We start from the raw sequence: 18,694 nt of genomic DNA on the forward strand, positions 1-18,694 counted from the left end.
CCTATTAAGGAAACTGCTTTGCATCGCACACAATTTAAACTTCATGAAATAAAACATGCAATCAATTCTCAAATGTTCATCTACATTAACAATGTATACGGATAATCATAACACTTTATTTAAATATCAACGATTCAATAAACACTTGTATTAGTTTATTTAACAAAAGACTATTTACATTATTTCCAACTTTCAATTATTATAATGACTTTAATTATTTTTCACTATTTTAACTATATTTAAACTTTCCTAACAAAATGAGCTTTCTCTTTCAATCTTGAATGAAAATGTTGAAAGTGCTCATTGAATAAGGACCACTGAAAGTGCATCCTCTAATGTAGAAGACAATATACCATATTTATAAACAGATGTAACTAGATCACAACAAAAGGAAGTTGGTTTCATAGGCAATGGATATTCTTTGAAATAGAAAGCCCATGGCACAGCTCAAAGTTAGTTTTTGAAGATAAAATACTATAGAAATAACAAACAAATCAGAAATATATTAATTGATGTGCTATCATAAAATAAATCTGTATTTAATTTTAAAAGCTGAAGGGTAATTTTTGTAAATTTCTGCATAGCACTGTTCCTCTGAAGAACTCAAAAACCATAGAACTTAAAGTCAACTAGCTATAAATGTGTCAGAAATTTAGCAAGTTAACTCTTGCAAGGTTTTGATTTAAAAAAGCTTCTGAGAAACTGACAAAAGAATTAATTGATATTTTGTTCAATAGATATGATGGCTACTCCACTGTATTTCTTCCTTAGCTGTGCTCCTTGGACTTGGCCTTGGGATGGCAAACACATTCCACCATGATATCAAACACTAAAAAGCAGTTACATTTGGGTCATAATAATTTCATTCGGTGATTCACTTATGTATTCACTTACTCGGCTGCTGTTCATCTAGTACCTCCTGTGTACCAAGCACTGTGTTAGGCATATTTACTTTATGTCTAACCAGGACAAGTGAGTGGTACAGTGTTTTCTAAAATCCTCCTTTACCTAATGATGTAAAGCAAGAGGGAAGATGATGAGCAGCAAATAAACACATCATGCAACTGACATGTTTACATAGTTGCATATCATTTAAAATGCCGTATTTAAAACTATCCCCGTAATTTACTGCATTGAGATATCTAAAAGACTAACAAGTCTATATAGTAGACTTCACTTTAAGTCTACCTAGTAGGGACTATGTCTGTAAGACACATTAGAGAATGCAGTTTACTGTGAGCTAGAACCCTCCATTTGTAACAGAATACAATCAATTCCAGATTCAAGAACTCCTCTTCTTGAGGTGTTTTTTGTTTTGTTTTGTTTGTTTTTTTGAGTGGACAGATACTTTGGAAAGGAGTTACTGGGTTTCTAGACAGAGAAAGTCTACAAAATATGAAAAGACTGACATAAGTCAGCATATGGAGAGAAGTCTGTACATACTATTCTGCACTAAAGAAGTCAAATCTGCAACTAAATAATAGTATCATGATTTCTTCCACATTCCTCAGTAGAAAAAGGTTAGATCATTTTTTAAAAACATCTTACCCAATTAGTGTTGATATGAAATATTAGGCACTTTAAAAACATTTTTGCTATCATCATTAAAATATTCTCAACTTCTAAATGAGTTTTCAGCATTACAGGAATGCCACATAGTATTTTACAGATAGTATTTTAGTGGGTGGTATTATCATCAGAAAGCATCCCCCACCATATTCCAGTAGTAAAATTAGTACGTAAACCTCATTAGAAAAAAATCATCATACATTAAACATTCCCTGTGAGCCAAATACTTCCATAAAAAAAACCAGAGAAGCTTAGAGAACAGATTATAGAGTGTTTATAAAATATCAAACTCTGTACATGAGTGTTGCGGATCCTTGGTTTAATCTCCATTGATACTGAATAGGCAGAGTTCTAATGGCAAGTGTCATTTACTGCAAAGTCACGCCTAAGTGACCCCCATGTGGAAAATGACAAAAAAACAAAAAAGAGTAAATACGACTCCTTACTTAAGGTAGAGGTTTGATGATAGAGAAATAGAAATGAAAAACACCTAACATGATAGGGCTGCATTTAGTAAGTAAGCGAAGTGCTTGAAATATAAACAACTTTCAAAACTTCATGTAAAAAGCTATCACTGCTAAACGTTGTGTTCAAAATTCTCACCAAAATTTGACTATCTGTAACCTGTTCTTGAAACATCTGCATTGCTTTTGTCAGATCTTCTTCACCTTCTGGAATGCTAAAATTGTCATCTGGTATCTAAATCACAGAGGAAGAGAAGGACAGAAAGAGTTAGGGAGAATATAAATATACATTACTTCACTTCATTTTTTTCCCACAAAACAAAGGGCCAGAGAAATATATTTTATGTCAGACACCATATCATTTTGAAGATCTATGAAAATGAATAAATAAGAAGCAGGAAGCTTTCTGACTTTCTTGTAAACATCATTCAGTGTCCCTTTTAATAAACTCAGTATTGGTTTATGGGTAACTACTTTGATCTACAGTGACAAATGCAGACCAACAACTGTGCTGAAAAAAAATGTCAGGTGATCTAAACGCCACCATTCCCTCCTCATCCCAGATTTTCCTCACCCATTACTTTTTCATAACGACTACTAGCAACTACAAATCTCTGGATTATTAAAAAATAAATAAATAAAACTCCCTGCCTGAGTGTTACACTCTTGGAAGAATGTAATCAAGTTCAATTATAAGTGTTAATAATAGTTAACACTTATTGCATGCTTTTACATGCTGATCACAGTTTTAGGTCCTTTGCAATCAATTTATCTCATTCAGTAATTTCATGCAGTGTGTATCCATACCATCTCTGCTGTTCTAGCAGTAATAAAAAGCCCATGTTCTGTGCTTCTCCTGTCCCTTGCTTGCCCACACCAGGAACTGACAGGTTTGCATCCACACAATGTCATTCACAGCCCCTGCCTCCTAGAAGTGTCTCTATCCTCCAAGTCTCAGAAGTAATGATAAGTTCCACTGGAATGGTCCATTAAATGGAAGGTTTGGGACAGCAACCACACTCTCAGAAAGTGCAGTTAAGCTGGCAGGAAGCACAGGACCTGCGCTCCAGCTGTGCAGTGGCAGTTTTGGGAGACGTAGCCCAGAGCAGACTGGGTGACGGTCAACCCCTGTTAGCCAGTAATGACAGGCAGCAGTGAGGCTCCTCAAAGCCAGGGATAAGGGGCTGACTCCCAAGGACAATTAACAGGAAACCCCCAAAGGCCAGATATATTAACCAAGCTAAATTTTAAAATATTGAATAGAATTTTCACACCTCACTCTTAACCAGCTGAGATTAGCTAAAATCAGTTGAAAATCTAGCAATTCTTAAGGAATAAAGAAATATTTCTTAGGAACAGCCATAATAAATTTTCAGAATACCCAAAATGAACAAATTACCTCTTCATATTCAAAATCATCATCTTCAGATGCTTCGGTTATGGTGACCTCTGAACATCTTGTCAAGTCTTAATCTCAAAATACATGCAATAAAATGATTCTATTTAAAATCAATTTGATGTCAAAATACAGTATTAGCTCCCATTATCTTGCCAACTTGGTGGGCTAATACATTTCAAAGTTTTCATCAATGCAAGTTATTTAAATCTCCACTTTTTTCTTATATGTATTTCTCAATTTTCATTCTCCTCAGGAAAGGCAGCCAAATTTTTAAGTAAATATAAACTATATGGTAATCATAATTCAGTAGTTCACAAATTATCAAGAAATCAGCATTTAAGTATCAGAAATGATTCTAATAAGAATTCTAACAGTATTACTATAAAACTTCTAAAATTATAAAAGTTGTTCTAATTATCAGTGAAAACTTCAACAGTTATTTTGTTGGTTGGTAGGTTTACTTTTTTCTTCAAATGTACCGACTTGGTTGTGGTGAGTTTAAAAAGCATGAAATTAAACACTTTAATGCACAGTAATGGTTATGAAAATCAAAGATGAGATTAGCCTAGTTTGCATTTTGCTGCTGGTTATAAGAAATTGTCTCTGTGATTCTGCCTTCCAAGAGTTAGCTGAAAGTATATTTAACAACTTATGGTGTTTGTAATATGAACTGATAACACATAGTATTTAATAGAAGCCCGATGCTGTCCTAAGGGTTGTAATATACGTGTACTAACTCATTTCATCCTCATCCTGTCTGTGAGGCTGGAACCACCATTATCTCCAATTCACAGAACGGGACTCAAAGGCACAAGACTGCACAGCTAGGACTTAACAAAGCTATAAATACACCCCAGACGTTCAGGCTTCACTCCACTACACCACCTCTCTTACTGTGCTCTACGGGTTTTCTGTGCCTGTAAATACTTGAGGTGTTTGCCGATTATTTTCCACATAGTTCTATACCTGTAAAGATAGGTAATACATTCTTGTTACCAAGCCTCATCATAACCAATAACTCTTTAGTGTTTGCCTTATTATTTAAGGAGACACTTAGGCCTAGTTCAATTATGACCAACTCTCAGGAACCATCTATCTGTCAAATGGCCAGTATTATGTTGTCACACATGAGTGTCTCTCCCAAAAATACAGTGAAAAGTAATTTAGGCTATAGAAGTAAACTAAACCACCACAAAAACAGTTGCATGCCTACAGTACATCCCATAACCGTAAACTCACCCTTATGGAGGAACCTACCTTTTACTGACATCCTACTTAAAGTCCTTCCAAGTCTACCCAATGCACTATTGCAAAGCCACTCTGATACTTTAAGGTACTTTTTATGTTGGAACTTCTCTAGGTACCAAAATCAGTATGTTGTTTACTTATTGCTGCATAACAAACTCCCCAAATCTTTGGGCTTAAAATAAATAAATAAATAAATAAATAAATAAATAAATAAATAAGCACCCATTATCTCACAGCTTCTGCGATCAAGACTTCAGTAGTAGCTTAAGGGGCAAATTTTGATGTGGTCACTCATGAGGTTTCATAGAGATGACAGCCAGAGCTGCAGTCACCCGAACGCTTAACTGAGACAACAGGATCTACTTCCTGAAGGCTCAGACCCTCCTCACGTGGTCCTCCCCACGGGCCTCTAAAACCTCCTCAAGACCTAGTGGCTAGCCACCTGCAGAATAAGCAACCCAGGAAAATGAAGAGGAAGCTACAATTTATTTTATCAGCAGCCTCAGAAGTCACAAACCACCACTCACTGGTCACACAGGTCAACACTACTCAGTCTATGAGGGCACATTACAAGGGCATCTACACCAGGAGGTGGGGATCCCTGGGCGGTATTTGCAGGCTGGTTACTACACTACCTTATAGCGTTTCAAGAGTAGTAAAAGAGTTAACATATGTAAATTATTTAGAAAAGTGCATGGCTTACAGCAAAGGCTATGCAGTGTTTGTTCTATTTCCCATGTTCTGGAAAGAGAGGAGTACTTGTAAAAAAGTCTCGTAAGTCTCCCACGGCTCGGTTCCCCTGTATGTTAAGCTGAATGGATAAAAGATAGTCTCCATTTTCCTCCTTTTCTACGTTTATATTTATCTGACACATTTTCCCTTAATGAGATAAAAGTTCCTGACTATCAGATACAGGAAGTCAGCCTCTTTCTGTATGGAAAAGTACATTTCCTTCTGAAAGACAACCACCAGAGACTGATTTTGTAAGCAATTATCTGTCATTAGATCTCCAGAAGAACAAGGTCATCCTTCACCACTCTTCATACCATAAAAAAGTAAGTATTCTGCAATGATCTGGATAGACTTTGTAACTGTAAACTAACCAACCGCTGACTAGATTGTGAGGAAGGAATGCAAAAGTGCAGGTTATTAAACACAGTGATATGTGGAGGGGAAAAGTGACCCATTCTAAAAGCTCTGGAAATGTGTACCACCACCTGTATTCTCTACCCAGAAAATATTGTAAGCAAAGGATTCTACCACTGGTAAAATATTCTGTTTCCACAAAATCAAAGGAGACCAAGAAAAAATAACTACCATTTTGTAAAGCTTAAAAAGTATTGTCATGTGGAACACAGCCATATTTATTCTCACGACAACCTTGTGAGACTGAATGGTATAGATACAGTCATCTCTAAAATGAAAAAAAATAGAATAAAAAAGATTAGCCTAAAATCACACAGCTCTGAGTAACAAAGACAAGTTTCTTCAATATAAACTCCGAGAATTTTCCTAGTACACCATACTATTTCTACAGTGAAACAACAGAAATATGCAATTTTTGCCAATATCCTAATATAAACTCTCACCTACTTGTTTTCCAAACTCTTAAGCATTATAACAAGAGCTAAATCAAATCACTTAAGTAGATCCATGTGAAGACCTTAAAGGAAGGAGAAGTATAAAAGGGCTGCAGACTCAAAACTTAAATTAACCAAAGGGCAAGAGATTAATTAATGACACAAAAGATCAGGAAAAGTACAAATACCCAAAATAGGAACCGGTATCCTCCTGATGGATATTTTTAGTATTCACAGGAGGACATGCACTGAAAATCTTCCCAGCAGCGACTCAGCTGAAATGTGATGTTGCAGTGTAACTGAAGAAATAAAAGTACTTTGCATGTTGGTATGCATCTGCCTATCTGGCTAGATGGTCAGCAATGCATGGATGAGTGCATGAACGAATCCCAAAATGATTCTCTGGTAGTTCGCAAATATGCATACACTACAAAATATAAAAATAAATGAATATGCAAATTAGAAGAGAAAGGGAAATAGTAGAAAAAGGATAAAGGTAAAGATGCAGAACATGCCATAGGTTTCATAAATTGTGTTAAACCAAAGCCACAGATTTGACTCTAAGCTTCCTAGCAGCCAGGGTGAAAAGGAAGATGTAATCAGACACCAATATAATATCCATCCAATGAAAACAGGTAAGTTTCTCAGCAGATATATAGAAATTTCTGGTTTCAAAGCATGAATAAATTACATCTCCAGTTTTTCATGAAGAGAACATTGTGGATTGTGCAGATACTGATCCCCTTGGCCCTTGGGACAGCCAGAACGACAGTAGGAAGCAGAGTCTGACAGAATACCATGTGTCAAAAGCACTACTTTAGAAGCAGAATTGCCCAAGTGGAAATAGATAATTCATCAGAATTATTTGAAACCCGAAACCTTTACTGTGGTTCTATAATACTTTTACTTGGATATGTTCTCATCTGTAATCAAATCTCTTAGGCGATCCTACTCTCCAGGAAATGTCCGTACATTAAAGCTGGCCACAAATCCAGCACAGTTCTTTTTCCACTGCAGAATAAGCAGCTGGCATCTGGCTTAAAATCAGTTTCTTAATGCCAAACTGACTCTGAGCCCTTACAAAACTCCCTTCCCTTTATCTACCTAATATTCCTTCAGAGAACATCAGAGAACTCCAGTTCAGAAATTCATTTTTTCCCACTGTGTTCTCCTCAGATCTGGTTCTTCCCTTTCTGCCTATTTGACCTGAACTTGACATTTAATACCGTGCCTGGTTCCATATTCTGCTTCCTCCAGAGCACTGCCGGGGCTCCCCTTCCCTCCTGGGTCTGTAGCCACAATCCAAAAGGCCGCCACCTTCCTAGGCAGGTTCCATGCCTTAGAGTCACCATCCAGACTCAGACCAAGGGTCCCACTCCACCACATCTCCACTTGCCCTGAAAGGAATTTAATTGTATTCGTGAGTTTGCACAGTATGAATCAGCATCCCGGTACTCAGTTGCCATGGGTGAACTGATTGGGACCTTTTGTACTTGCTGAATCTTCACCAGCTCCTGACTTCCTAGATCCTATCAGAAAGCAGGCCAGTATACACCCTCCACAGAAACTGCCAGGGAGCCCTAAATCCATCACAATATTGCAGGAGGCACAAGTGCAAGAAGTCTCAGAGAAGCATTTCAGCTGGTCTAATGGAGCAAGGCTTGAGGTGCCAGTTGGTATGAGGTTGTCACAACGTTCAGGAAATGGACCACGGCCAGAAAGCAACAAACAATTTTCAGATATAAGCAGCATACAAAGTTCCTCACACACTAGCCTCTTCTACTACTGCATTTACAGGTAGTGATCCCTGCCGGCAGCAGCATCTTTATAAAGAACTGGAGTGAAACATACAGCTAATTATATTTTACATGATTTCCCAAAGCTGCCACGGCCAGAAATTGCTTTGTAATCTCTGCCATCACTGCAGAGCCAATATATACGGAGGCAATCTAAAATCCAGGCTGGGTCCTCTATAACCAACACTTCACTTACTGAATTGAAATTTGTAAAAAAGTACTGTAAATAACAAACACCACAGTCATGTGCCCTTTCTTAAGAATTCCAGTTTAAACAGAGTAAGCTAACCAAATATAAACCAAAGACCGGAAATAACTGGCACGTCTGCCGCCAATTTTCCCCTTGTTGGCTTCCTGCAGTCTTTCTCACCACGACTTTATTAGGTCTCAGAATTCTTATTAACGCCACATATCAAGAAGCCACTACCATCTTAATAGCACTGCCAAGAATGGAAATGTAGTGGCCACCCTTGCCCTAGACAGCTCCTGCACGTCTTCTGCCTCCGAAACTGGAAAACAAGTTTCTTTCGACTTAAAGACTCACAGTTCTCACAGTAGGTAGTGGTGTACACTTTCCAACTTGTAATCCAGGAGAGCCAAAGATATCAACTCCACATACTGTAACCTCTATCTGAAAACATGAAGGTTAAAGGTTAAGATATTTCTATGGAGGCTTGCTGTTCCTATTGCAGTTCTCACCTGCAGCACCTGGGAGCTCATCAGCAATGCAGAATCTCAGCCCTGACCAAGACCTATTGAATTAGAACCTTCATTTAAAGATTGTATCTTTAGGTCCATCCATTCTGTTGCAAAAAGAAAAATGAGAGAGAGAGAGAGAGAGAGAGAGAGAGAGAGAACTCACAGACATGAACAACAGTGTGGTGATTCCCGGGGAGAGGGGAGGTAGGAGGAGGAGGAAGAGGGTACAGAGGAGATAAACAGTGAAGGACAGAGACTTAGAGTGGTGAACACAACACAGAGTGCAGACAAGGTTCTAAAGAACTGTGTACCTGAAATGTATAATTTTATTAACCAATGCCACCCCCATAAAAACAATAAAAATCTGTATCTTTGATTCACATGCACATTAAAGTTTGCCTAACTAGAGGACACAGAACAAACATACTTGTTCTCTCCAAATAGCCTATGACTTTCCTACATGTAAAATTCAGCATGTGAGTTTAGTAACATGCCTCTTGGAGTAGATTCTACATTCAGATTTTCTATATCATTTTCATTTAACTATATGCAGGGTGCACCTAAGACCCCACAGGCAAATTCAGTTTTCCATGATAATAAGAAATGCATAGCTTGAGTACATATAATTATTAAGGATTTTATGATTATCTTCTCACTTACTACTGTAAACATTCCAGGGAAATAACATAACAGAGGAAATACTGTTTTTGTTAAAAGGAATAAAATATTTTTAAATGACAAAAGTTCAATTTTAATTAAACAAAGTTATTGGTGAATGTTATACTAATGCAAAGAAAAACTGGATAGGATGTCACTTAAAAAAACAACCATGGCTCTTAGATGGGTATCAGTTTAACATGATCACCATGTTTCAGGGTCTGAAAACCTTAATTTTGAATTTTTAGAAAAAGCTAATTTTGGAGCTGCCTCAAAGGACTGGGTTAACACACTCAATTCTCCGCAACTGCTGTTCAGAGATTGCTGTTGGGGCCAGAGGACACCTCTTCAGGGGCCAGAAAGCATATGTCCATAATCTAAAGAGCCAAATTTTTAGAGGTAGAATGCCTCTATTATTATATCATGAAAGATGATACAATCATCAAAATCTAGTTAGGGGAGCAGAGATCAGAGAGAAGGGAAGAGAGAACAAAAACAACACTCAGGGCCCCACTTCGTCCTAGAGTCACGTGCTCATGGCTCTTCCTTGACCAAGGTCTTTCTGTAGATGGGAAGCAACAAAATCAGTGAAGCATTAGCTTTCTTAGTACATGCACTGCAGCCGTCTCCCAATGGCAGTGGGTACTCCCAGATGTCGACAGCCAGGCATTAATAGAAGTCCATGGTCACAACTACAATTGAAACCACCACCCAGACTGTACTGATCCCTAACAGAGGACTCATTCATTCACAAAAGACAACCACCTTCTTTATAAACTCTAGAGACACCTATTTGGCCCCTTGCAGATTGCTTAGTTAAAATCTAGCCTTACATTCCACAAGATGCCAGTATCTTTCTTACGAAGAGCTCTGCAGAGGATTTGTGCACTCCATAACGAGATTTCTTAAGGCTCTGGTGGTAATGAAATAAGGACTACTTCATGTAAGTTTGTATCTCACCTTTTGGAAGTTTAAAACATAAAAGCAATGGTATTGTGAAGTGTGTCAGAAGAAAGTGGCCCTATCACACCTACGAGGTTGAAAGGGAGTGGTGTTGCAGGGGCAAGAAATCTTTTCTGTGAACACATTCTCTACACTGATGTAAAGAAGGATGTGGGGACTTCAATGAAGCCATTTCCCTTGTGATGGATCCTGCCTGTGTTTCTGGTTTGGGCCACATTAGTGCATACATGTTCTTTATGTCTAAATGTTTAAAAGCAAAGAAAAGGGTGAGTTCCTGGGGAATGAATTAGTCAACATCTTTCAAAGCCTTGCTCAGTATTGATAGCTTGTTGTCTAGTGTTGCAGGAGCACCTGTTCAGTCATAAATATGGAAGTCCAACACCAAAGGCAGGAGATTGGAAGTGATAAGGTATATATGCAAAGTAGAGAACATCAGATTTCTAATTCATTTGTGCACATTATAACTTTTCTTTATCCGCTGCAATAGCTCAATTAAACTACCTGAGAGCTAAGGACTTTAAACCCAAGAAAGTCTCACTTCAGCAACTATCATAATTGCCTTAGGAAACAATGTCAAATAACATTATACAGTCAACTCTTAATTACACATGTTAAGAGAGCCCAGGGATACAGGGATAATTGGCATTCAGTAGTAATCCTCCAACCTCATTTTAACTAAGAGTTAAAGTCTCTCCCATGACTACAGCTCTTACTTGCATTGAATACAGGAAAATTGACTGGTTAAATGTTTAGCTTTGTTATTCCCTGACTATTCTGGTTGAAACCCAAAACACCAGTCAGTCAGGCAAAGAGGGATGAACAAAAAGCAAAGGGCCTAAATAATTCACAAACTCGATAACAAAATTGTGAAAAGTGGGAGTTGCTTATATTTGTAAACGTGGTTTTCAAGAGAAGTCTTCATAAGAAAGGTTCTGTGCAAAATGCCAGGTGTTGGCAGTTGGGACCCAGCGATCTCCCTGCCAGTTAAGTGAACGTGATTGTCATTGCTGACAGTTGTGCTATATCGAACTGCCACCATTTATTTCACAAAAATGTTTGCAAAAAGCTAACACTGTTTGTCTCGTGTTACCAATTATACTATGTGTTATAGAAATCATGTTAATACAGACAAAAATGTTAAGATGTCTGGTTATCATTCACTATCAAGGACACTGGGTAACTTTATACTTGATATAGATAACTCTGAAAGAAATGTTGGCTTTTATTTAATTTAAAAGGACTATTACTAAAAAAAACTTGTTAGAGCTATAAAAACAGAGTATAAAACTTCATTTAAGACACTAAAGCGCCCATATATTCCACTCAAATCAATTTCTAACTATTCCAACTTATATACCTGGAAAAACCCTGTTCACCTGGAGTGGAACACTACGTATTTCCTTTGATCTCTTCAACTTAGTTCCTCAAAGTGCCCTGTGGCAGAGATGTGCACCTAAAGTGAGTCAAGACAGGTTGATCAGTCTGCCAAAGGTCACCAAATGGACGTCACTGGGTCCTGAATTCATGAATTAGAGCTGGAGTGACTACAGTGGGACTAAATAAATAGATTAATAAATATTAAGGTAGAGTTGGAGTTTCCTTGTTACTTTAAGAATAAAACACAGAAACCATCTCTCCTTCCTTCCTGCCTGAAGAAAGGAATAGGTCTCTTTTTCTCATGAACCGTCCCCCTCTGCCTAGACAAAGGGAGCTCCAAAGTTATACACAACAGTGAACTTAATTATCCACATATGGCTATTCTTTTCCGCTGTTTCCACTGATAATTGCTCATCCCTTTCTGGCTTTTCCCCCCACACACGTCTGTCTGAGCCCTGTCCACTCACCAAACTATCATTTAGTTGCTAAAGGGGGAAAAAAGTAATTATTACTATTAAATAGCCAAAAGTGATACTACCCAGGAAGTCAATGCTACCAAAATTAATCACTGAAGCATTGGACACGGGTTGGATATTCTGAGCCTCAGCTCTTTAAAAGCCCGAAGGCAGAGGTCCTTCCCTAATTTGCTAACTTTCTTGACTGCACTTTTTCAGAAAGTTTGGGGGCTTATTCAGGAAAACCACTAAGTCGAAAGGAGGGATGGATCCACTTGAGCAGGTCGCTCAAGGGCGCATATGAAGGTCTCATATGAACTTTTAGGCAAAGTTTACTGATTGTTTTACTAAGCACAAAACTCCTGAAGGTCTTCCAACGTCACTTCCAACAGCCACGCGGCAGCCTAACACCATCTACCAGTCGGTCGAAAACTGGGAGGCTTCGATGGCAGAGACGCCACCCTGCGGCCCATCAGGAATCTCAGCTGCTTGGCAGGCCCCAGCCTCAGAAGGCGCCCCCCGGTGGGAAGCCGCGGCCCCCGCCCCTAACACCCGTAACCGCGGCAGACGCGGGGGCGCGCCTCCGGTGCACACGGGAAGGATACGCTCCAGGTAGTAGGTACCCTCTGCGGCCACCGCGTCCTCGACGTCCCCGGCAGCCGTCAAGCCCAGTGCTTCTTCCAGAACCCGCAGGGGAGGGGTGGTCCCCCCTTGGTGGGCAGCCATGGACGCGCACTGGGCCCCCGCCCCGGGCAGGGTTCAAAGCGTCCTCAGTGGCAACGTCGAAGACGCCAGCCAAGGACCCCCACCCCACGCAGCTCTCGCGAGAACCTGACACTCCCTCACCCCCACCCTCCAGGCCAGCTCCGGACACGGAAAGGCTGCCCCAGGACGACTGTTGGTGCCCTCTGAACTTCCTGGGTTACCACGGCAACGCCGTTGCCTAGTTACCCTGGGAGTTAGTTGGGACGCAGCTCCTGGAGTGGACGAGGTAAAATGCAAGAAAACAGTGGCTTTCGATTACACGCATTTTCTTACCGAGGCAGCTTGGTTCTCTTAGTTTTGACCCTAGGATTTTTGCTCACTTCATTGTCTTCCCTACATCGCCTTCCTTTCTTGGTTCTTTCAGGCCGATCAGCAGTCCTCAGATTTCAGATGTGTGTAGTGTCCCAGTAAATCCCCAGGAAAAACTGCAAAAGAGGAAGTTTCTAGATGCCTGGAGGGGAAAAAGTCCTAGAAGTCGTGATTGAGAGACCGACACTGGAGAACTACCATCTGCAGATGCTTAGCTATAAAGAAATAGGGCACTTGTGCTTAGTCAAATCCATGCTTAAAATTTTTATCTGGACATCTGTCTTGACTTTGATTTCATACACTGGGACTTGGAATAGTATTTGCAGCGTTGGTTCTTGCCAAGGTAAAGCCACTTTCACAAGAATTATGAGGTACTAGCATAATGTATATAATAAATGATATTTGCTCAATCCTTTGCAGTCCTTTTGCTATGACAGAATCTTCCTGAGATTTATATTGTGTATATATCAGAAGCAAGCATCTGCTGGGCCCTTTTCTCTGAAGATTCTTTTCTATTCTACATTTCTTGATGAAAAATGATTGCATATCTTAAAGTGTTGTTGCCAGTGGTAAAACAACATAAGGAATAAAGAATTCACCAGGCACATAGTAGACACTGAGAAAATGAATGTTATTTCTATGAAAGTTAACTGTTTTTTAATAATCAAGGGTCACAGATATAAGATTTGGAGAATTCATTCCTGGTAGTTATTTTTCTAATCATCTGCTCTTTGTCCTTTATTCCTTACATCAAATGCATCCTGACTGTGCGTTAAATGCAAGGAACAATTATAAGAAGCTGCAAATGCAGGAAAGGAACTCTGAAATTGGGGGATCCACTGCTTTCATAGAAAGCCTTCTCTTTGTTCCAAAGGTTGCATAACCAAACCTTCAAGATTGTTTTCTGTGACCACAAGCCTGAGAAATGGCCTGGGCAAGGACTGGTCAGGGCCTTGCATGCAAAGTAAAAAAATGGAGGAGTGTAAGAAACCATGGAGGAAAGTCTCTCTGAACAGTTAATGTTTACTTCGATTTTTTTTCTTTTGTATGTTTCAATGACTCAATTTTCAGATGTATTGGGTTGGCCAAAAAGTTCCTGTGGTTTTTTTTCCCATAAAATAAGACATTTTTCATTTTCACCAATAACTTTATTGATTTGGATGTTTTGAGTGTGTTGGGTACCTTCTGGGTGGTATAACATTGATTGTTATCATTTAATGTCTCAATTTGATCACTATCAGTTTCAACTGGTCTACTCTACTGTGGAGCATAGTCCAGTGAGAAATGTCCAGCACAAAACTTCACAAACCGCTTTCGATATGTTCAACCAGTCACAACACCTTCTCCATGACCCACACAATTTTTTTTGCATTTCAGTTGCATTTTTACCTTTCTTAAAATAATAAAGCATAATATGCCAAAAATGTTGCTTTTTTCCATTTCAATATTAAAATTGCTGGATAAAAATTTACCAATTTTGATTTTTTAATGCATGCTGATATGACAGCCATCACAATACAATCTAACAAAATTGTTTCAAATGAAGATAAAGACATCTAAGTACTACTAGAGCCATCATATGGAAAGAACCAAACAAACTTTAGTCAACCCAGTAGTATGTAATGTTCTACTGATAGGTGTCAATCGTGGCTGTTCTGTGTGACCTCAATTAACTGAAGTTCTCTGAGCCTTGGTTTCCTCTTCTCTAAATCTGAGATTTTAATACCTACCTTACTGACCTATAAAGAGTAAATAAAATATGTAAAAAGCACTTATTATCATCATGTTTGGTATCTAAAATATTTTCAATAAGAAGTGTTAATAAAATTGACTTAAATATTAAGTGATATGCTGGTTCAAAATTGGATATTATACTTCTCAGGAACTTACCTATATAAAAATATTTTTAGACATATCCAGCATTAAAAAAAGGAAAAGATTTTAATAGAGCCATAAGAAAATACAAATTATGGCAAGTATCTACCACTTAAAGTGAAGAAGAGCTGAAAAAGATTCTTGTCTTAAAAAATAAGATAAAATAAAGAGTTTGCTAACTCTAATATGTATCATTACTGCTCGCCTCAAAAATTTTTTTTTCTTGATTCTGGAAATTTTTTTTCTCTAAAGGCTTCAAATAACCAAAGTTTAAATTCACAGTTTTCAATTTAACATCATTTCATGGATTTTAAATTTAGAAGTCACCTAAGACATATGTGGCTCAACTACAGTTTGAACACATCACAGAAACCTAAGCAGCAGTGCTTTTAAAAATTCAAATTAAAAGCATCTTTATTATTATATTTTATAAACCTTTAGGTCACTACAAAGGATGGGTAATATTTTTAAAAACAATAAAATAAAAATAAAAGTAATCTTAAAGATAAGCAGAACCAATAAATTGCCTTCACATAAAGAAAAACCAAGATGCAATCTTGTGTGGTGACTGCTAGTATCTTAAATCTAGTAAACCTTTGCAAGAGATGGATCTAAAAATTATCCTTTCCCATTGCTTCCCTGGTTGGTGTAGGTCAGTAGACTGAGTGCAGGCCTGCAAACCAAAGGGTCACTGGTTCTATTCCCAGTCAGGGCACATGCCTGGGTTGTGGGTCCAGTCCCCAGCAGGGGGTGCATGAGAGGCAACCACACATTGATGTGTCTCTCCCTCTCTTTCTCCTTCCCTCCCTCACTCTCCGAACATAAAAATCTAAAATTTTTTTTCTAATAATCCTTTTCCACTGTTTTGTTAATTGCTGATTTAATTAAATATTGAAAGCCGCACTAAGAAAAATCAGAAATTCCAACTCATAGTAGTGGTTTGTATTTTATTGCTCTCTTATAGTACTTCAGTCCTATAGTTTTTCCTTTTTAAAAGTATTTTACATGCCCTGGCTGGTGTGGCTCAGTGGATTGAGCACCTGCCTGAAAACGGAAGGGTCACCAGTTCAATTCCCAGTCAAGGTACATTCTTGGGTTGTGGGCCTGGTCGCCAGTAGGGGGCATGTGAGAGGCAACCACATATTGATGTTTTTCTCCCTCTCTTTCTCCTTCCCTTCACCTCTCTCTAAAAATAAATAAATAAAAACTTTAGAAATAAAAATAAAAATATTTTACAAGCATCCTTGAAGTGGATAAAAGAATTTTAACGTTTTGATGAATGAAAAGCAAGCTATCTATTTACCTTTGAATATATTCCTGAAAAAAGGTAAATAAAGAAAACTGATGGAGACAGACAAAATCAAGCAATAATAACAAAGGACAACAGATTTTTATTTTCTCCAAACCTAAATGTTCCACTTTTGTAAAAATTAAATTATTTTTTAATGCAAAACCACAAAGTAAAGTGACAATAGATTTATTCTTCACATTTCTAGTTTCGAAGCGAAGCAGGGAATACTCATACGTAAAAATATAGTAAAGTACTATTCACTTTTTAGAAGTTAAGAGTGTTCATTTGCTTTCAAAAAGCCCAAGCCATTTACTGATACATTATTTTTTAAAAAGCAACTACCTTATTTTCTTTCAAAACCTCACAGTACGTGGTAGCCAGTTTTAGAATTTCAGAATTCACATAAGTAGTGGTAACTGACGGTGGTGGAAATGATCATTTTCGAACATACAGCTGTATTTTCCCTTTTTTTTTAGTACTAACCAACTTGAAAACCCACATCTGCTGTGTTTTTAGCCCATGGACTTCACGCTCTCTCATTACTCTGCCCATGAGTATTCCATGAGCTAACATAAATATCTCATTTTGCTTGGCTACAGTGATCAGTTCCTAAGCCAGCATGTAAAAGAAACCAATGAGACTTGATGGGAATTTGTTAGGAATTCTGAAAAAGAGGTGTTATGAACTTGAATCATGAAATAGTCTTCCCGATAGACTAGCAGTTGGTCCCTGCTCAGGTCATCTGATCCAGGCCTTAAGAACTGAAAGCACCAAGCCACCCATATGACCATCAGTCCTACAGGTGACACCGGCACTGAGAAATAACAGGGAGCCAATGCAGGTGACTATGCTATTCACTTGGATTCTATTAATGCAGGTTCACTCAGGCTTTATTAATGCAGACTTAATCTAAATCCATACTAACCTAATAACAATACTAATTGCTTAGAAACAATCAGTAATAACATCACATGAATGCACTGGGAGCTAATGAACCCAAGTCCCAGAGTCTCAGTCTGCAGGTCCAGGAGACAGCACAGTGAGCAAAGGAGCCATCCGTGTCTTGCAAGGAACAATCTCTGGAGCCAGGTGGGCAGCCAGACAGATGAAGTCCTCGATCCAGCAGGACAGAGCCTCTGGTGGCAATGCCAAGGGAGAGCAGCATGGTGTGGAGTAGCACTCTGGTGTGTGGAGCTCAGCTCTCTCAGCAGTGGTCTGGAACCTGCCTCAGTTATGCCTTGAGAGTGGTGTACTCCACCCTTCTGGGTCTCTTGATAAGAGTCTTGGCACCCCTGATGGCAAATGAGCCTGTATGCAGATGCTCTACAATGCAGGAGTAAAGCCTTATGCTCCACTCCTTAAGTGTGGACGGTACATGATGACTTCCTTCCAGAGTACAGCATGGAAAGCAGCGGGCTGGGGTGGGGTGGAGAGTAACTGTGCAGTAGAGAAACTTGACAAACACTACCTTGAAAACCCATAACCTCGGAGTGATCATGAGTAAAACATGAGACAAATCTTAAGCGAGGGACCTTCTACAGCATACCTTACTGGTACGCCTCAAAACAGTGAACATCATCACAGTCAAGAGGCAGCTAAGGAGACATGATGCCAAAATGTAATATCAGATCCTGGAACAGAAAAAATGGACATTAGGTAAAAACTGAGGATATCTAAAAATTAGGGACTTTAGCTAATAATAACAAGTCGACATTGGCCCATTAAACTTAGAAAGAGAAAAATAAAAATTGGTGATGGTACAACCAAGGCAGCAATTGGAAGGAGAGAGCAATTGTGCAGAGACCAGTGGCAGACTACAGGTGGGGTTTGGGGTTGGGGTAAGTAGAAAAGGCAACCCAACTTGGTAGACTGTCACCACGGTTCCTGGCAATGAACATCCAATGCACATCTAATGATCACCTCAAGCAGTGGAGGCTTGCTTTGGAAATTCAACTGTCCATGTTCAGTGGCATGTACAGCAATTTCCAGCACGGCCTTTTAGCCATTTTTAGATGGAGCTTTCTTCCAGGATTGCAGGTTCAATTGCTCCATTCCCATAACTAAAAGCAACAGACCAGATTTATGTAAAGCATTTTATAATCCCTGGTTCACTATAATGTTTCTTAGCATGTCTGCAATTACTTATACCACTAGAAATAAAAGAGGAAGAAGAAGGGAAGGGAAGAAAAGGAAAGGAGAGGAGAGAGAAGAGAAGAGAAGAGAAGAGAAGAGAAGAGAAGAGAAGAG

The 18,694-nt window shown here is 38.8% G+C and overlaps 1 protein-coding gene across 1 annotated transcript in view; it reads right to left on the reverse strand.

The window, feature by feature from the left end:
- Positions 1–13,004, reverse strand: part of SPAG16 (sperm associated antigen 16) — a 752,806-nt gene extending 739,802 nt beyond the window's left edge. Inside the window, exons 1-3 of the mRNA XM_053672035.1 lie at positions 12,813–13,004; positions 3,433–3,482; positions 2,173–2,268 (exon numbers count right to left, since the gene is read on the reverse strand). Coding sequence (XP_053528010.1) covers positions 2,173–2,268; positions 3,433–3,482; positions 12,813–12,933 — 267 coding nt within the window. The 5' untranslated portion in view covers positions 12,934–13,004. The remainder of the gene's footprint in view (positions 1–2,172; positions 2,269–3,432; positions 3,483–12,812) is intronic.
- Positions 13,005–18,694: the final 5,690 nt, after the last annotated feature.

The sequence above is a fragment of the Artibeus jamaicensis genome, unplaced genomic scaffold (assembly GCF_021234435.1).
Source record: "Artibeus jamaicensis isolate MK-2021 breed Jamaican fruit bat unplaced genomic scaffold, CSHL_Jam_final contig_1015, whole genome shotgun sequence".
Taxonomy (NCBI): domain Eukaryota; kingdom Metazoa; phylum Chordata; class Mammalia; order Chiroptera; family Phyllostomidae; genus Artibeus; species Artibeus jamaicensis.